The sequence below is a fragment of the Homarus americanus genome, unplaced genomic scaffold, assembly GCF_018991925.1.
Source record: "Homarus americanus isolate GMGI-L3 unplaced genomic scaffold, GMGI_Hamer_2.0 scaffold39155, whole genome shotgun sequence".
NCBI lineage: Eukaryota > Metazoa > Arthropoda > Malacostraca > Decapoda > Nephropidae > Homarus > Homarus americanus.
Window position 1 is genome coordinate 11,140,999 of NW_024737042.1, and position 22,064 is coordinate 11,163,062.

The following is a 22,064-nucleotide window of genomic DNA, read 5'->3' on the forward strand; positions in this document are numbered from 1 at the left end:
TAGTTTTTACAAAGAAAAAATATCAATAGACTAGCAAGGAAGTCTCGCTATTTCTTCACTTCCACTGAGTCTGGAATCTACTTGTCATGTGATTCAGATGTGCCTAAAAATCTTGTGATTATAAATGTTCTTTGAAGAAAATGATGTTGCAGCTATAAGTAAACAACAGAATAAATGGATTAAACATTAATCACTCAGTTGAGACTGGACTCCACATAATTCTTCATTTAGGAATAAGCCGTACAGTACTTTACCTTATATTCATTCATCATTAACCTGATATGCTCAGAAGGTTTAATACATGAAACTATGGTCTGAGTTGGTACTTACCAAGGATCATGTAGTCTTCTCCCCTGTGTCCCTCGGAGACCCTAAACTCATTGATCTCCTTCAGGCTCTCCCGCACCAAGGTTCGCACCCACACACACAGGTTGGTGGCCACAATGTGCATTAAACCAAACCGGGCAAGGAATTTGAACTTGTGGATATTTAGCTGTGGAAACACAATATTCACTGTACAATATATCTAAAATTAACATTTATGAAATATGGATGATACACAGTTTTATTATTGCAATAGTTGGTGGAGTAGATTTTGTTTAAATGTTTATGGTATAAAAATGCTTATGTGCTTTATACTTGTGTGGGAATTATTACATATACTGTACAGTATGTATAAAATGACACTGGTATATACAGTACAGTATTCACAACTAACACAGCAGCACTGGGTGGTGCTCAACTATGCGCTACTGTATCTCCAAATCGTCTATTCAATGACTGCTATTTCTCCACTCTCTATCTTTCTTTTTGTCCTTACTTGTGTTTTTCTGTCTTTCCCTACATTTTTCCTTCTACTTTCCCACTTGTACAGTACAGTACAGTACAGTACAGTACAGTACAGTACAGTACAGTACAGTACAGTACAGCACAGCACAGCACAGCACAGCACAGCACAGCACAGCACAGCACAGCACAGCACAGCACAGCACAGTACTCATTTTCCGAGGTCACCCTCAAATACCTCTACACCTTGTTTCACACTTCCATTGAGTGCTTCCCATATCTTATAGTCAAACTAGCAAGGAAAGTTTTCAGTAAATGTTTCAAAAGTATGTAACACTCAAAAGTATCTTAATATTCTTAAAGCAGATTCTTTATAATGCTGCCACCTAAGAAGGGGGAGTTCTCTCTGGGACCAAGCCATCATAGGATACAGTATATACAACTATACTGCAGTGCATAATATGAATATGACATGTCTGAAGGAAGTCTTATCTACATAAATCTATATTCTTTATGGAAAAAATCAGTGAAACAATAAATTATACCGCTTTTTTTTCTACAGTACCGTAAATTGTACTAATATTTACTGCACACACACATACCCAGGAGAGTCATTAAACTTACCCTGGCATTCATAAAGATGAAATACATCTGCATAAACGTGAACACCAGCTGTAGCAGAGGGTTGACACCCCGCAGGATCTGGTAACATGGTGACGAGAGCGGGATCTCGAAAAATACTCCAAACTCTAGACCATTGTAGATCATTGTACCCAGTCCAAATGCTGCAGAAAGAGATAATTTAACACCATATTAATTAAAAGCACTGAATCAGCACTTTAAATAATAAATAAATAATAATAATAAAAATAAATCTGACGGTTCACTTTCATGTACACTGTTGATGGCTGCATGACACAGGTTTGTGTAAATCTTATATAATGCAATATTAAGATATATTTCTAAAAGTGGAAATATTGATAAATGAGAAAGGGTGAGAGTGGCCATAATCATGTTTAACAGTGGTGAGGCACTGGGAGTAGATGAAATCACTGATGAGATATTTAGGGGGTGAAGGATAAAAAATGATGGCTGACAAAAGGACGGTCAGTAGGTTATGCACGACAGGTGGACGACTACCAATGAAATGGCAGATTATACAGTACACAGATAGAGTTCCCATGTAAAAAGGAAAATGTGGTATGAATGATTTAAAAAATTCTTAAGAGGAATAAATTACCTAAATATCTCAGGCAAAGTCAATGGTAATGTCACCATAGAAAAAAGGAAAAACAAGGGAGCCTGTAAGGGTCAATTGTTTGTGTCAAGAAGTGTGTGTGGAAAAAAAATGGAGAGAGGAAAGACTTTGTGACATTTATGTACATATGTTTATAAAGAATGTGACACAGATGATGGAATAGCAGTAAGGAAATTATATGAGATAGTTAGTTAATTGGAAACTGAATGTTGTCCTGAAGTTTTACAGAGTGGACCCTTGGCCAAGAAGGGTGTTGGGAAGAAGAAAAACTGGTTCTCAGTGATGTAGAGATTACAGTATATTAAGGACGTGTAATGTTGCCATGGATCTTCAAAAATTTTCAAAGGATGAAGTACAAGATTGATACACAGTGACACAGAAAAGAAATGGAATGTCAGTCAGCTGGTATTAAATGACAGCGATTATATGGGCAATTCAGAAGAACAGATGATATAGAAGAAGGTAGGAAGAAAAAACAGTACGAAAAAGATAATTGTAAATGTAAGTAAAAGTAAATTGATGAATACAAACCGAGAAAGGAAGCATGGAAAAATGAATATTAGTTTAAACAGAAAATTATAGACATTTCAGACATCTAGAAGAAGATTTATCAGCTTATGGAAGAATCTGAGATGACCTGATTCACAGAGTAGTGGAGGGAAGGAAAGTAACAGGTTCTGTAACTGAGAAAGGCATGAAGAAAAAAGTGTCTAAGGAGAGAGAGACTAGAATGTAGAGGGTAAACTAATGAGCCATAATTACTATTGTATATAGAGTGAAACACAAACTCTGGATACAATAGGAAGCAGTAAATTAAAAAAAATACAGAAACATGCTTTAGAGCAATGTGGCACAAGCATGATGCGGAGATTAGGAAATACGTACAGTTAATAAGGAAGACATAAGGTAGTGAAAGAAGTAATGTAATCAGGTTAAGGAGAGGTGGTATAGACGCAATGAATGAGTGAGTGAGTGAAGCAATGGTATTAAAGTGTCTAGGTCGAAGGTGGATGGTAGGGGGAGGAGGGAGGACCAAGGAAAAAAACAAGATAGAATAAAAGACACACAGTATAAAATTGAAGAAAGGGTAATGGTCATTCAGGAAGCAGAAGTGTTCATGTATAAGACTAGAGTATGATGTCAAGTGGTTTTGGGGGAGTGAGAAGGATAAACTAAATAAATATCTTGGGGCCTTGTTGTATAAGATGAAAAGCAGAGCAAGACACCTGTAGGGATGAATGAATAAATGATACCAAATGAAGAATGTGTACGTGTGAGGGGGATGATGGTGTACTGACATGAATAAAAAAGAGGGGTGCAAAATCAATCACTCATACTGTGTGATGGAAGTCATTTTTCTTGTTAAACAAATTGGTTACGGTAATGTAGAAATGCCATCTGTACATGGCAGAGATAAAATACATGAAAACACCGAAACAAACGACTGTACGGTATAAAGTTCCCACATGTAGGGAATACCTAATGATGATATTTACATCTAAAGGTGTTTAAGGCAACCTGCATTCTGATTTCACAAACACAGCATTAAAAGTGTGAAAAATGTATAAAACCGTTGAGATCATTACCCATTGTTCCTTTATTACAAATAACATTCTCTATTTGCCTACATCATTATTTTATTTACTGTACTGACAAATTTAAACCAGCACATGTATATCATCAGAAAGTTCCAACACACTTGTCTGTTTATAAGTCAACTCAATCTACAAATACTTGTATATCAGTCAATACCCAATGTAGAAAAAAAAAGCCTGCAACTGTAGTATTGATATTTATAATGTGTTGGTACATTTACTCTGAAGTAACCCACCAACTTAATCAAAATATGTATGATGTCATCAGAGTTTTCGTTGACAATTTTCTTTGTGAAGTAGTAAGTGAGGTTATCAGTGAATTAATTTTAAAAAATCACTTGAAGTACATACTAATACAGTACTAATTATAATTAACATGGATAGAGCTATTTTTATACACTAAACAATGTGTGATGTAGCAATGGTCTTATAAAGTGATGACATTTATCACAGTAAAGTTTATGTAAAACAAGCTAGATATATTACCAACAAGAATACTGAACCTAAATTATTCGCAACAAACAGTTATACAGTACACAGGGGTTAGGTTGTTCTCAAACTGACCGCAAATCGCCAAATCCACGAATAACTTTTGCTGATGGGAGGGGGAGGGGGGGGGTGTCATTTTTACTAGAGTACAAAGACATGTATATTCCCTTTATTTGTTTGCCCTTAGGAAAATTATTTCTTTTACCTGTATTGTATAAATGTGTGTGTGTGTGTGTGTGTGTGTAGATACACACACACAAAACACACACAAAAATAATAATGGGAAAATCTCTCTCAAATAATCAGAAAAAGTTATTAAAAATGTGAGTCTACCCTCAAGTCCGTACTTTACTTGTATGCGTTTTGTGTGTGTGTGTGTGTCTACACACACACACACACATATTTACAATACAGATAAAGGAAATTACTGTCTCTAGAACGAATGGCTCCCTGTCTCAGCCGCGAAAATGCCGGCAACTATAAAACAACCTACAGACATTCTTGGGTACATCCAGTGTCATCCACGAATAATAGAAGACCGCGAAATAAAAATCCGCAAATTTGGGGGCTCCCTGTATACATAAAACAATGCATAAATAACTAAAAATACATACCAATGGCACCAATCCTGAGGAAGAATGATCCATGGCTGTGTTCGTTGTCAGAGGTCTTGTGCTTGCGTGGCTTACTGCAGGAAGATGAAGTCAGCTTCTCCTGAGTAGGGGACCCATCAGGAATACCCTCTGGCTGTCGTACCTTCTGTAGCACCCCCTGGGGAGGGTTGGAATCACACTGGGGGGGTGCCAAGTGACTAACAGTTCATGAACTATAGGAAGTATGTAAGTCTTCCCAAAGGTTATGTGGAGATACAGAAAGATTAAACTATTCATCTTTCTTCACTAAGTTGCAAATATTAGAGAAATTTCTGATTACATTTTAGGAAAAAATCACATTGTGAATGTTGAGAATTTAACAGATTATGTGTCCATATAATGCCTCTGATTTTATCTGACAATGAATTAATACATGGCAGTACTGTACTGTATTGTATTTTGTCTCATGATTAAAAAATGCATCTAATTTGATATACAGCACAGTGTTATTATACTGTACTGAGAAAAGGTTGTAATCACTCTGTGTGTGTGTGTGTGTGTGTGTGTGTTTTTACTATATACTGTGTATATATGCTTAATGCAGTGAGGCTGAAATCAAAAGCAAATACTGTACTAATACAGTGTACACAGTGTACAGTACTCACACATATTCTCCCTTTTTATTTGCTCCAGTAGAGGCCCTAAATCACTACAGTACTGTATTTGGTTTACCCATATTGATGAGTAGATAGGAAGCAATGTAGGAAATTGAAAATGCAGAGTATAATGGGGAAATTGTTGAATGTTGCCCAATTTTTCATACGAGTAGGAAAACTTGAGTTGGGATGAGAAAAACCAGTTCCCAGAGAATGTGGAGAAACTAGTTCCCAGAGAATGTGGAGAAACCAGTTCCCAGAGAATGTGGGACCATGTGAAGGATATTGTTTAATATTTTCATGGAGGGGTTATAAAAGAAGTGAAAGGACAAGTGATGGAATGGATTTCAAGTCTGGTGATACTGTATATGATAGGGGATATAAATGGGCATTGTGTCAGCTGTTGCTTGTAATTGACACTGCTCTTAAGGGCAATATAGAAGAAAATTAGCAAAGTTTATGAATGAGTTTGGAAGTGTAAGTACCTGGAGTAAGTTGAGAGTGAGTGTGAACAAACGTAAAATGACAAAAACAAGCAAAGAAGGACGACAAGGAAAAATTGAAAAAGTTTTAACAGAGACAGAATAGATGAGTGTACTAAGAGTGTTTCAGATATCTGGAAGTTGATGTGTCAGCAAATGAGAAATGTAAGAAGGTTGAGAAGGAGAGAAAGTTATGTCTCATAAGAAGCAAAGATGGAGAGTTAAAAGGGAAGCATTAAACCACCATTATAACAAGGGTGCAAAACATAAAATTTGGATACAACAGGAATGAGTCGATTAGAAGTGCCAGAAATGCCATCCTTGAGAACACATATGAAGCAGAGAATGAGAAATACAAAAACAAGGAAATGCACAAGAAATGTTAGGCAGAGATCGTACAATGGTGTGCTCAGTTGATAAGAACATGCAGTGTGTACAGTGCTGATAAAAGTGCAAACTAATTACAGTATTGGTGAAAGTAGAGAATTAAACTGAGGTGGGTGGAAGACTGGAGAGAGGAAATCATAGAAGAAAATGGAAGGATGAGGAGAAGAATGCACAAGAAAAGAGGGGAAGGGATATAGTGCATTCAGAAAGAAGTTGTATTGTAGATGACTGAGAGGAGACCACATGATATTAAATGACTTGTTGGGAAGACATGAGGTTGGATCGTAAAAAGTTATCAGGGGTCAAACAAACAGGGTGGGGCCTTATTGTGGAAGTATGTACCATGGATTGCAAAACACATCTTTACAGCAATAAGAATGCATGTATGGCAATGAATGAAGGGGAATATTGAAGTGTAATTGCTCTTATTTCCAGCCACTCTGCATTATGTGAAAAAAAATGAGACTTGAGTTTTATAAGCAACACTGCACTGTCCTTTGACCCCATAACAAGAACTAGTAATACTTTTTAATTTTGGGAGGACAGAAATACAGTAACCTCAAATCACATAATGTACAGTCAATAAAATAAATACAATATTAACCACCATGCTGTGCGTAACAATATGAAAAATTGTGTGACAACTATAATTATACTGTACTGTAGATATACCTGTGGTTACCAGTGTCTGTTAGTTGTTGTCACTCATTTTCTATTCCATCGACATTTGGGGATGTTGATACTTATTTTATTGACTGTACATTCTATGATGTTATTAGATTCCAGTACCTCTCTATTCTGACATAATCATCATCAACGTTTAACAGCCATTTTCCGCGCAGGTTAGACAAATCAGTTAACAGCTGGTCATGTTATGTTAGTCTACCATTAACTAAAAATTTGCCATTAAAAGGATTTCTACTGTCATTGAAATGTAAAAAATATCTACATTTGTCAAGAATCAAATACTGTGAGAAAAAAAAGAAAGAAAAAAAAGAAGCATAATATGAAATCTTGACCAAACAGTGATACCTAATATCATCAACAAGTATTTCAACATTATAAGAACACTATATTATCAGTAATTTATTTATGATATTTGCACTAAATAAAGTGATTATAGATGTATTTACTGCTCAAGTAAATAATATTCACCACCATAAAACTGAACACTTCATAAAGATAAAAAAAAATTATACAAACTTAAAAAAAATCAGAGAAAAAATACTGTATACCTTACGCTCACCAACTGATGTTAGACATATACGGTAGTTACCCCATTATTTACATAATATTAAAACCAACACAGATTTCCAGACAGTGAAGTAAAGTACCACACAGAGGCATGTGGTAAGGATTATTAAGATAGTCTTAGATTATTACATATATTGGTGATTCACAATATATTTTCAACAAAACTTGATATATACAAATTATGGCAGCAAGTTTAGATAAAGTCAAGAGCTATTTACCAAGACTGAGCAAATTTGTAAGAGAGAGTAATGAGACTGAGCAAGCTAGGAATACAAGAAGACGTAAGCCTGTCGTCTGGATAAAATCTTTCCACTTGAAGAGAAATATGTTCACTGACTACTAAGTTGAAAGCCACAAGAGAGAAAATTATAATCTTGTAGATGATCCCTAAGCAAAGTTTTAGTTGAAACATTAAGAGTAGCAAAAGCAGTTTATCATGATGTCGCCAGAGTCAAATTTGTTAATAGCATGTGCCAATGTATTGGTTGAGGGTCTATGCAGACAGGAAAGCTTCTAGAAGCTAAGTCATAGTTGCACCCAGCACATCAATAATAACTGTCCACATCCTGATAAGATAAGAGTCTGTTTAAGGAGTGACCACTTTGTTTGATAGCTGACAAGTTGAAAATAAGAGTGTTGTTATGAAGGCACTATAATCCACTACATGAAAGAGCCAGGCAGGCTGAGAGTGCCATTCTGCCAGGTTGTGAACTTGTTTGTACAGTAGTACTGTATTATAGTTAACTTAAAATAAGGCTCCACTATAGAGGGAGAAAATCTCATCAACAATATTCCAGCCTGTCTGAATGGGAAATTAGCATGGTGCATAGCATACCCTGACATACACTTAACAGTGGTCCTAAAATTATGTATCTTGCAAATTCAAGTGCAATAGTCTGCACTGACAGTGCATGCACTGAAGCCTATTGCAATAGCAACTATGCAGCATATTGTGTGCCTACACAGATCTCCATATGTAACAAAGTACCTGTAATTAATCAGTACATTTTTTATAATGAATACAGTCTTCCTAGAGTCAAATTGAATTATCTGGTTCTGTAATTAAAAACATTTAAGGTCATATATTTACTCCATTGAAGGTAAACTCCTTGAATAGTTACTTTTAAATAATCAGTGTACAGGTACAGTCTTTTCAACAATTATGCATTATAAACACAATTTTATTTTAACTAAGCAGTGTCTCTTAACTATTTTTGTGATATCAAACAAAACAAGACATTTTTGTACAAGTTGCATTGTTCAGTCAGCTCAATGGGGTTAATAAAAGTATTTTTTATCAGTGTTTAGTAAGTCATACAGTTCACTATGTGATAAACAATCACTGTTATATGTAATATATAAGCCAAGCAGTTGTTAGCTGTGATAGAGGTCCCGATACACAGCAATACATCATGCGGGCAATCAGGCCAAAAGCTCTCCAGGCTAAGAGGGTACCAGGTAGGTCTGAGCTGACTCACCTCATTGTATGCGTAATATTCATACTCGGACACATTGTACTGGCCAGAGTGGTGACCCTGTGAGCACAAATAGTCATCAACAACAATAAAGTAACACCAAGCAACTTGTGCCTTCTGGGGTGGGAACATGATGCTCCGGTTGCACTGTCAGTTAACTTGCCGAGCACTCTAAACTCATCAACAAGTTCAGGGCAAGGAAAAGCTTTTGCACTAACCACATTCCAGAAGAAATGCATAGATAACATAATTGATAGCAATTCACTACTTATAAATATTTTTTTCCAATATTCTAGTGATTAATGTGTAAATATCTGGTTAACATACGAAATGTTATCCTGCTACAACTAATTACTGTACTGCACGGTAAACTGACGGCCACACTAAGGGAAACTCTCAATGTGGATTAATAGTACATAAGTATTTTTCCCAACAAGCTCAGTGGTTCTTAACAACTATCAAAGAAAGAAGAAAAATTAAAAGAATTTCATAGAAGGAAACAGAGTAGTATCTAGGCTTGTCCATGTGTGTGTTATTTAAGACAGTTAATTCCCAACTACATGCTATGGAAGCAGTGAATACTATTGTCAAGGTGTAAAATGATGACTGGCACCACCTGGCTGGGTAGTATACAGTACTGTATAAGATAATGCCATAAAATACTAGTAAGTTGGCAATCATATACACTATTTTTTTTTCTAAAACAATGGACCATTGGTGATTTGTAAAATACTTTGTACTGTACTTACAATTTCATATTTTGATTTAAGTTTATGAACCCTGTTCTTTCAGATACAGATGTTCTGCTATTGCATTCATAATGAAATAAACCAAACAGTCAATGGACATACACCTATATCATTATTTTATTTGTATTTGTGTTTATAATTCCCAACATTTCTCAAATCATTGTATTGTAGTAGATGAAACGAAGATTATAATCTAAAAGCTTCAGCATCTACTTTCGGATACAGCCTTTGGAATTGCCTATTTGTCATAATGCCAAGTAATCTTCAAGGTACTGTACCAACAATTAAACCCTGGCAGATATATACTGTAACAGAAGCAGGATGGTGGGTCACACTGTTCTGGACATATTCCAAAACTGTTGCAATATATTTCTCGTGGGCCCAATTTAAATTTCACATGTTTTATATTTCCTGAGCATCTTTGTAGAGATTTCTGGCAACTGTCCCAAGGCAGTGACAGTGTAGGCCTATCACCCATTAGTAATTTAGTAATAAATGGACCATGATTAAGTCAAAGCACGTCACATCTGCCATGAAATCATTATAATGGTTCTGGAGACATGGATGACCCACGTACTGCACTGTATAGTGACAATGATAGTAAGTGACGATGGCGATTTTCCTTGAGATTTGACAAGTGAATCTTAAGAGGAATTTGAGTAACAAAGATGGGTATTTTCCACAAGTCACGTGTCCACCCAAGAGGCTCTCACAAAGGATTGGAGAGATTTGCTGTTTGTTCTCTCCAATCCCCAAACTTTGATGGTGCGTACATCAGTTGTATACAGCATATATTAAGATTCAAATGATTTTTATGAACTTTATTTTTCAATAATTGGGGTTAATCCCACTGCCATTCTAGAGCTGAAGAACTATGCCAGTCATGTAATGTCTACCAGGAATCAAAATAATTTAGTTCCATAAAATGCCATTTCACTTACAAGCTGGAGAAAAAAAAAATTATATACATGTGTGTATATATATATATACAGTTGTACCCCGCTTTACGTGGTTTCACTTAACGCGATTTCTCATATACGCGGTGCCTCGCCAGAACCGAACTTTCACTTAACGCGGTTCATCTACCCATATACGCGCAGAGTGTCTGGCTCGAGACGCTATTTTTAGATTCGCCCCACCCGCCACCCGCTGCTCCCGCCTGCCTCGCCTCTCCCTCCTCCTCCCTCCCTCCCGCCTCCCTCCGCCTGGGCAAGCCGCGCTGTAAGGTTGCGCAGTGTGTGTCTTCTACTAACGTAAGTGTTACACCTAACTTTTAGTTTTCCTAACCTAACCTTTATTTTTCCTAACCTAACCTTTATTTTTCCTAACTTAACCTTTATTTTTCCTAACCTAACCTCTTCTATATTACTTGTTTGTTCATACCACCATAAAGTTAAGATAAAATTTTTACTACAACATAGTTGTGTGTCGTCAAAAAGTGGAGTTTGGGGGTCGGGCAAGTCTCTATTGGAATTAATCCCATATGTTCTGTTGTTCACTTAACGCGGTACCCTGTGGGTTCAATTGACCGCGTAAAGCGGGGTACAACTGTGTGTGTGTGTGTGTATATATATATATATATATATATATATATATATATATATATATATATATATATATATATATATATATATATATATATATATATATATATATATATATATATATATATATATATATATATATATATATATATATATATATATATATATATATATATATATATTTAACTACATTGCCTGTTATAGATGACAAAAATTGGTAATTTTTTCTTCCTAATTTGGTACTGTATAAGGGATCGGACAGCAATATGTACGGACAACATAAAATACAAGATGAAAGAAAATTGGAGAGGGAGCAGAGGAAAAAACGTCGGAAGCTGGAGAAATTCACCACGAGGAAGAGGCTAGATAAATACAGGAAGGAAAAAGAGGAGTAAAATTGAGAATGAGATGAGAAAGGAAAAAAAAACAGAAGTAAAAATGGAGATGAACTAAAACAAAGTGAAAGAAAAATCAGCAAAGAAGTATGAAACAGAGGAGGCCATCACATATCTATGAAAAACAAACAAAACTACTGTAATGTGTTAAATTACATGATCTAAACACAACAATAAGCCAGAGATGATGATGAAGGCTTTGTCATACTTATTAGTACAGAAATGTTTTAGTAAAGGACAGTACAGTAGTTTTAATCATGGCATCACTTTTTGTTTTTAATCCCATAATTACTTGAGAGAAGGAGGTTCATTCAATACTAACCACTGGCTAAATAATCCAACAAAATCTTTGAAAATGTCAATGTACTGCAAATGGCTCTTTTTACTGTAAATGTTTAGCATAGTACTTGACACAAACCATATAAAGTACCTTGAAATATAAACATGTACTTGTAAACTTCAACAAAATTTGCTCAGTGTTTACTTTGATTTACCTAACTGCTATGAAGACATATTATCCTACATCTCAGTGATTGTATTTACGACTAGCAGCATGCAAAATCTCTAGTACTCTCTGTGATATTTAAGATGATGACATTGTTAAAAATTTTGATGTAATTCTTTAGCTATCACATCAAAATGCTAATTAACTTATTATATAGCATCTTGGAAAGGCTAATATCAATGGTACTGTATTCAGGGATCAGACACCCAGACAGTGGCTAAGAGCTTAGGAGCAGAGGCTGTGATAAGCTGCAGTAGGCTGAGGCAACGTGAAGGACTAATGTCAAGTCTATCCCCTTCACAAGCCAATCAGTAGTACTGCTGAGCGAAGGCTAATCATAATGAAAAACAATATATACTTCATAAATAAATCAACACTTAAACCAAAAAAAGCTCTTTAATATAACATAAAATGTTCGTATAAAATTAAACCTACAACCATAACAACTGAGTAAACTAAAGAATTTGAAACTGAAAGTTAATTTAACCAAATAAATGGCCCTCTGGTACACAATCTCACCATAAAGACCTGGGGTTTTGGGGGGTTCCTGTCGCGAGCAGAGTCTGAGAGAAGATAGCAGAACACATACAGCAGGAACAGTATGCTTAGCCCATACAGGTACGTGAAGAAAGCCTGCAACAAGAAATCACATATTAATAATAATTCATCATAATACAGTATGCATACATAAAATATACCAAATATTACTGTATTTCATAAGAAAACCACAGAAACAGAGTGACATTCGGGATCGCATTTGGATCAGGGGAAAATAAGGACCTCATCCTCCGAATACGAGGGTTAACATTCACACTTCAGGATGCAGGCCGCCCTGTGACATTCCTATGGATACCCAGTCATGTCGGTATCTTGGGGAATGAGGCAGCAGATGACCTTGCCAAGACTGGCTGCAACAAGGCCACACCTGACTACGTTGTTCCTCGAACACTCTTACAGATTAGGACCCAAATCCGCCGCAAACAGAGAGAAGCTCGGGAAGCAGCCATCCCCCTGGACTCTCCGCCCACATGGTACGATGTCCTCCGTAAACTTCCTGACCTCTCGTACGTCTACGGGAAAGGGTCGCGGAAGGGGGACGTGATTGCTGCCCGTATCATCATTGGGTATGACTTTGCTTGGGAGATTGGTATCCCCACATCCCCTGAGCAACGCTCTTGTGCGTTATGCAGAAGACCCGACAGCCGCACCCTTATCCACCACCTCCGAAGATGTCCCCACACACAACGCTTCCGTGACGCCTGCTGGACCACCACTCCACGACCCCCTGACGGAGACACGATGATCCTCCCAATACTGGCCAGATATTTTGTAAATAATATTGATTATGTGTTAAAGGAACATCCTTCCTTCCTTAGGCTTTAGTAAGCCCCTTTATAATATTTATACTGTATATACTTTTCACACTTGCCAGATGATTCTGGTGTCATTGTACAGGGGTACCTAGTGACAGCACTAGGATCCCGCTTCCTCTATCAAGGAATAAACAATTGAAATTGAAATTGAGTGACATTTCAAACAATGTCTATTACATTACTATGGCGTACATAATGTACTGTATAATTATATATTGATGTACTGTACAGGGGGTCCCCGAGTTACGAACGGGTTCCGTTCCTGAGGACGTTCTTAAGTCAGATAAGTCCTTATATACATCTAGAATCACTTAATTTAAGACAAAAGAATAGAATGACAAAATACAGTAAATGAAAGTAAAAAATGAGTCATCAGGTAAATAAAATACGGTAAATTTCGAGTTTTACCATGTTATTAAGTTGGGGACCCTCTATACTCCTTTTCATCCAACTCTCTTTCTTATCCAAATTCAGCCACAAAAGAAAAAATAATAATAATAATAAAAATGCAGGTAACTTATACTGTGTGTAATTACCAATATGTGGTTGATAAATGACTTCTTTTTATCGCTTTAAAAAATCTATGAATGATTCTTACATTAATGTTCGTTATTACATGATCTTTGGTTTTCAGTTACCAGAAGGGTACCATCGTAACACAAGTTATGTGTGTGAGGATTTGAATTCCCATAAACCACAAATGTGCCATTCGCCGGGTGAACCATTGGTGGGCTCCTAATTTAAGGAATCTATAAAATCTTGTCCATTAGGCTGTGGGGTGGATCATGCTGTGATTTCATTCCTCCCTTTAACTGCTGAGAGGACTCCCTCCCCCCTCACACACACACATATACTGTATGTATATATGTACAGTCACAATCAAATGCCCTGTCAGCTCTCCTGCTACTCCACAAACCCAGAGATTGAGACACGTGAATCCAAAGCAGCTGTGGACAGAGTAATGCATCAATGTTTACTGCTTCGGGTTCATCAGTTTGAATCTCAGGGTTAGTGGAGAAGCTGTAGCAGCGACAAGACATTTGACTGTAACTGTACTGTACAGTCGGAGTCAAACGTTAACTCCCTCCCCAATTGATGTACTGTCGACCCCAAACGAGATAAAATAGTCAGGGGAAATAATTTCGAAAATTCATTCCCGTGACTCAGTTTCACCACAGGGAGCGAACTTTTGTCTTGAATTTTAATCTTCTGTAAAGTGGAAATATCTAACAAATTTGATGATAATAAATATATATATATATATATATATATATATATATATATATATATATATATATATATATATATATATATATATATATATATATATATATATAGAGAGAGAAAGAGAGAGAGAGAGAGAGAGAGAGAGAGAGAGAGAGAGAGAGATGAGCACCTTAGTAACTAAAGATGTCTTGATAAAGACGAAAGCTAAGGTGCTCCATTGTTTCCCTTTTCTTGTGTGGTTTTATAGAGATTTGTCGTGTCCACTTTACTGAAGATTCAAATACTGTTCATGTATACTGTAAATATAAACACACACACACACGCACAATACACACTACAATAATTATATTAGTTCAAAGACAACGTATTTTTCATTAAAAAAGAACACTCGGGGGTTAATCTTGTAGTTTGGGCAGTAATTTAATTGTTCTTAAATCTCAGGATTGGTAGTTATCAACACCCTGATTAAGGATCAGTGGTCAAAAAGCTTAAATTTGGGTAATCATTTGTCCAAACAACTCTTAGGTTAATCTACAATAAATAGTTTTGCGTTACTAATTACTGTACTTGGCACCTGTGATTATTCAATGGGGAATTTGGTGCTTTCGGTTAGTGTGTGGTTAGTAAAGTCGAAAAAGCCTCATAAAGTAGTGAATGTTAAATTCAAATTTCCCACTTGCTCACTCGCCCTTTCCTTGTGTTAGTTGAGATCATGTTTTGGAGAGTAAAGGCTGACACATATACTCGTGCTTTTGCTCAGACTTGTAATCACAAACCAAACTGAACAGGTGTAGTGGAGGCTTACTGACTGTGCAAAATCATGTGCTGGTTCATGATACCTGTAGTGTATAAGAAACAAGTTTTCTTCTATATAGAATTGGTCTAAAGTGGATCCTGCCCACGAGTGTGATGCCTAGAGTATTACCCAGCAAATATCTATATCAGTTATGTGCAAGAACCCCTAATTATTACCAGGCAGAGTAAGCACTATGCTCTTTAGGCCAAGGAAAGGTCGAAGGGCAATGCATATTCAAAGGTCATTTGACTACCATGATTTGTAGATTCCATGGATGACAACAGTCAGCTGTTATTACTGTGCTTCAACAAAAAGATCTTTAAAGCGTGAAACAAGATTAGTAATTACAATATTTTAATAACATTAAAAAAAAAGATAAAACTCTCGGTTAACAACAATGGTAATCCTTAACAAAGAGTTCACCCTCTTTTGCTTTGTTTTATTAATACTAAATTGATATGTTGCTCTCAATACTGTATATAAATAACAAATCTGGTAGGGAAACAAGGGGACAATCATGTGTAAACTTACAAAAATAGTTTAAATTATAAAAATTAAAACAGGAGTATGAAAGGAGACCCTTAAACATCAGGAGAGTGAGATATGTCTCTGCGTCTACGGCAAATCTGCAAAACCATGACTGAACTTTGGCTGGACTTGCAGAAATAAACCCCCAACTAAAGTGAAGGTCTCTACTGGAAATAGTAACACTTAAAGAGGTTAGGTTAGGTTAGACTAAAAATATCTTTCTAGACCGCACACTATAGTTGTCCTCACTTTCTTCATTAGGTCAGGTTGCGAAAAAAAAAGTGTATCGTTTTACTACCACATTTTCCTTCGTCTTCAGTGCCCTGCCCACTTTAGAAAACTACTGTCGTATCTTCATAAAATACATCAGCGCCTAAAATAAAGTTCATATTCTTGTGAATCCTCAAAAACATAAGAAAAACCAATTTTGTTCAGTCATTTCCGATTATGTACGCGACCAAATCTTTACTGCTTTCTTGCCCCTCCCAAATGAAGGAACAATGCGGGAGCGAGATAACAGTTTTAACGAGCACAATTGCCTGAGGAAGACGGCAAGCACGACCCTCCACAGTGACATGTTTAGACTACAGCTACAGTCTATTTTATTTTTTTGCAGGATTCTATTTCAGGAGAATAAAATCTGAAATAAATGTAGTATTTTAGGTCAGCTAAGGTTTGGTAAGTATTTTGTTTTTTCAATCAATGAATGAGAAATTGAGAGACTGAAGCAATGGGAAAATAAACACGGTGGATGGAGGCAGATCAACCCAAAAAATTTTAGTTCTCACTGAGGTTGACCTTGTGGATAAGTCATCAGTATCGGCAGCACATGCAGATAGGATAAGTTCTGTGGGGACACAGTATGCTGTAGTATCTACTACTTACGAGCTCCGCCACATATATATATATATATATATATATATATATATATATATATATATATATATATATATATATATATATATATATATATATATATATATATCATGTAGATCCCAATGAAAACGTGGATAAGATATATCTTGATAAAATCACACGGGAAAATGGAAACAACGGAGCACCTTAGCTTTCGTCTTTATTCAAGACATCTTCAGAGCAACTGAAGATGTGAATAAAACAACAAATATATATATATATATATAATCAACAACCTCAGCCAGGACTCAGACCCTCATACTGTATATATATATATATATATATATATATATATATATATATATATATATATATATATATATATATATATATATATATATATATATATATATATGCTGATAACCACAAGGAAAAGAAAGAAAACATGAAGTTCCCAAGCGCTTTCGTGTAATTCACATCTTCAGGGGTGAGTACAGACTAAAGGGAAGTACAAAACAAGGTACTGTATATGTATACAGAGGAGGGTGAGATCAAGTCCACAATGGTCAGGTATTAGGTAATGCCCTACTAATCTTCAAAAAGCACCGCAGCAGTCGGTGTCAGGTCAGAGGGTAAGCTGATCCAATCTTCTCACCTGGTTACAAATCTTCTTAATTACGAAATTATCCAGTTTGTACAAACCATTACTCAAATTCATGTTGAATGCTTCGGTATGTTTAATGAGACTAGATTCTATAATGTTCCTACTGTCAATTGAATTACAAGGAAATATTGAGGAGGCATTATCCCAGTCAATGCAATGCTTGTTATCCCTCAAATGAACAAACAGAGCATTGGATTCCTGGCCTGTCCTAACACTATATTTATGTTGTTTAAGTCTAGTTACAAGATCTTTGCCTGTCTGGCCTAAGTAAAACATATTACATTCTTTGCAAGGAATAAGCTATCTCATTTTCATCCAACTCTGTCGCCGCCCGCCGGCAACGTATTTTGACTCATTTAAGTAGCTTCTTATATATTAATTTGGTGTCAATTTACAAATGATCTGAAGGAGCATTTCTAATTTTAAAACAGTCGGGTCACAACAAAAAAAGGCACAAACTTAAACAATAGCCGTGTTGGAGTACACACCCCACAGGACCTCTTACACTACACACTCCTCTCAGCCAGCCTTTGAAGTCAAGAGCAAAGTTTACAAAGAGAACTAAACTTAAAATATGCAACAAACTTGGTACGCCTTCACATGCAGCTGAGGTGCCAGGAAGCTGGGAGGTGCACCACGCCATCATGTCAACACTGGGACGATGGAACAAGGGATCACTAACACGGGGCAAATATTATCTACCAATGTATACGTAACATGAGTGCAGGCCTCTTTTCTTGGCTTTCTGCAAGGCATGTGGGTAAATTCTGGATACATTAAGCGACCAATAATGTGGCGTGGCAGAGGGACCCGCGGGATACCATTATTTTAACATCATGGAAACTAAAACCAATTGAGGATATTCACCTCATTTGGTGACCATTTTATTGGCTGTTGACCGCTGAACAATAAAAGGTGTTCAGGAATTGTTTACCTTTATACTTCTCTCCCGCGCAAGTAGCACGACCGATTTACTGTAGGTTTCAACTCCAACTCTTTTTGAGGTCAAGTTATAATACTTTAAGTGTCGGGTGTGAGAAGCCAAGGCCTTGGAGGAGGAGGAGGAGGAGGGGGTGTTTGTGGAGGACGGGGTAAAACTTCGAACGCTATACTTTGCTCCCAATTTATCCTTGGTGTCACACAGCTAGCTACAGTTTACAGGTTTTGAAATATATAAAAAACAACTACATAAACGAAAGACACAATTTTAACGAACTTTAAACACGTGTGTGTGTGTGTGTGTGTGTGTGTGTGTGTGTGTAAATAATTTATAATAATAACGGTTTTTGTGTGTAAAATAATTTATAATATTTAAATTTATTGTGTGTGTGTGTGTGTGTGTGTGTGTGTGTGTGTGTGTGTGTGTGTGTGTGTGTGTGTGTGTGTGTGTTGTGTGTAAAATAATTTATAATAATTAACGGTTTTTGTGTGTAAAAATAATTTATAATATTTAACGGTTTATTGTGTGTGTGTGTGTGTGTGTGTGTGTGTGTGTGTGTGTGTGTGTGTGTGTGTGTGTTTGTGTAAAATAATTAATAACTTTTTAAAAATAATTATATTAACGTTTATTGTGTGTGTGTTTGTGTGTGTGTGTTGTGTGTGTGTGTGTGTGTGTGTGTGTGTGTGTGTGTGTGTGTGTGTGTGTGTGTGTGTGTGTGTGTGTGTGTGTTTCTGGTAGGTGAACATGACATCGAGGTCTTCGTCAATCTGTTGTTAATAACTCACATGAAGAGCTAATATGAAGAGCTGGTGAAAATATCAAGTAGATCGTACTGTAGCTGCATTGAGGTAGTTCATCTTGTGTCCAGGGCCTTCCTAGTACTCCAGCGAGGTCAAGCACTAGTCTAAATATAGCAGGAGGATGTAGCCCCGGACACACATTCAACATCGTCTCTAATCATCTTTGTCTCTACTGGTCGAGTGTCATCGGTAGCTCTAATTGGTGTATATCAAAAGAACTAAATATAATATATAACTAATGACATATACCTCTACATAACATAACAAGTCTTTAGTGCACTCGAGTCGACAAGACCACCAGTACACCTCGTCGACATAACACAGGACTCGGTGTAAATGCTTTACTCTCCAAAGCTTCAAGTATCAGGATGATTACTCACTACCTGGCAAGGCTGTTCTCTTAAGATTTGTATCAAAACACACACACACACACACACACATATATATATATATATATATATATATATATATATATATATATATATATATATATATATATATATATATATATATAAATTTATATATATATATATATATATATATATATATATATATATATATATATATTATTTTTTTCCGCACTATAAACTGACTATCATTTAAACACACCAGTTTTCACTTTCCAGAAACAAGGTAATTTGCCGCACAAATGACGCCTGACCTATTATCTTGCGTTTCGACAAATGAAGTTTTGACGTAGATTTTATTCAAATTTCAAAGTTATTCCTTTACATGTTGGTTAAGAATTAGTGTTCAAATTAATGAAATTTGATTATTAATGATCCCTAAATCATTATAAACATTTAGAATATTTAAAACATCAATATTATATATGCTGTCTCCGGCAAGTGTAGATTATTATGATAAGCAATAGGCTATTTATTTTCTTGTCGCTAGCATTACTGTTTTGTTATATATTTTTGTTGTGATGTGTGATTTGTTTCCGGTTCAGTCACTCATAATGTTGCAGTGGGTAAGATAGGTTTTTAAATATTTCTATCATTTATAAATTACGGTCTGTCTGTGAAGTTCCAAATATCCCATAAATTATACCGTATCCCATCTTTTATTTATTTTTTTAAGTGTCCTTTTTCAATATCAATAATCTCTTCGGTACAGGAGTCAAGTAAAATATGAATACCAAACTTGTACAATTCCAACTCTTCCCCTTTAACACAGGACTTCCATACTCCCTGCCCTCCCCGGCACCCAAACTCTCATACCTTTGCTGCAGTTTTTAAAGACAGATAAAAGTGGAGCCAAGCGCCTGGTAATCCCTGGATGGTACACTAACTATTTGCATACAGTCGTGACACTGACCTAATCTCCTCTTTCCGCAGTCAAGTGAAATTCTGTTTAATATTTCGGGCAGGAATTTTAAAGACTGGCTCACCAACGTCCTTAAACAACCAACAACAAAGTAAACAACTGTACCCGAGGGAATACTGAATGAAGTTAGTTTACACAAGGTGAGTCTAGCTTGAACGTAAAAATAAGTTGAAACTTGTATCTCATGTTTACACTGTTCTGCACGAGCGGCCTCCTTCAGTACCAAAAAATTACTTCCATCCTCTCTACAGCGCACGTCGTCAGTTCAAGAACTCACTTTCACTGCAGTAGTAATTATTCATTCACATTGGCCCAACTTAATCTAATCCCCCAGGTAGCGTTAGGGTGTTAAGTCATCAGGTGAAATAATACAAGTTAGAGCATAAAAAAATGAAAGACGTCAAATAATAAAGAAGCTCATTGCATACTAGGCTAGCAGTATTTGTCTAAAGACCTCAGGGGCTTAAAGATCACCAATTTTAAGACATTATAACTTTCTAACCTTCGTCTACTAATCAACGGGTGGTGGTAGAACATACAAATGGTCTTTGCTTTTATTGTACGTGGTTACCAACTCTAACCAACATTAGTATTCTCTCTCACTCACACACTGTCTCTCTCTCTCACTCACACACTGTCTCTCTCCACCACACACTGTCTCTCTCTCTCTCTCACTGTCTCTCTCTCACCACACACTGCTCTCTCTCACTCACACACTGTCTCACTCACACTGTGCCTCTCACCACACTGTCTCTCTCACTCACCCCTCTCCACTGTTCTACACACTGCTCCTCTCTCTCTCACACACACTGCCCCTTTTCTCACTCACACTGTCTCTCTCTCTCACTCACACACCGTCTCTCTCTCTCTCACCACACACTGCCCTCTCTCTCTCTCTCTCTCTCACTGCTCTCTCTCACTACACACTGTCTCTCTCTCACTCCACACACCGTCTCTCTCTCTCTCACTCCACACTGTGCCCTCACCACACATCTTCTCTCTCACCACTGTCTCTTTCTCTCACCACACTGTCTCTCTCTCTCTCTCTCACACACACTGGGTTCTTCTCCCTCACACACTGTCTCTCTCACCACACACTGCTCTCTCTCACTCACACACTGTCTCTCTCTCACCACACACTGCTTCTCTCTCTCACTCACACACTGTCTCTCTCACCACATCACCTCTCTCTCACTCACTGTCTCTACCTACTTCCCCTCTCTCACTCACACACCGCTCTCTCACTCACAGCTGCTCTCTCACTACACTGCCCTCACACACACTGTCTCTCTCTCTCACCGCTAGCCCTCTCACCACACATGTCTCTCTCACCACACCTCACCACACTGTCTCTTTCTCACTCACTCACACACTGCTCTCTGTC

General features: G+C 36.7%; 1 protein-coding gene across 1 annotated transcript in view; it reads right to left on the bottom strand.

Moving 5' to 3' along the window:
• Nucleotides 1-22,064, bottom strand: part of LOC121872716 (proton channel OtopLc-like) — a 45,522-nt gene that overhangs the window by 21,538 nt on the left and 1,920 nt on the right. The window contains exons 2-6 of the mRNA XM_042375726.1: nucleotides 12,688-12,801; nucleotides 8,979-9,035; nucleotides 4,743-4,899; nucleotides 1,411-1,571; nucleotides 331-493 (exon numbers count right to left, since the gene is read on the bottom strand). Coding sequence (XP_042231660.1) covers nucleotides 331-493; nucleotides 1,411-1,571; nucleotides 4,743-4,899; nucleotides 8,979-9,035; nucleotides 12,688-12,690 — 541 coding nt within the window. The 5' untranslated portion in view covers nucleotides 12,691-12,801. The remainder of the gene's footprint in view (nucleotides 1-330; nucleotides 494-1,410; nucleotides 1,572-4,742; nucleotides 4,900-8,978; nucleotides 9,036-12,687; nucleotides 12,802-22,064) is intronic.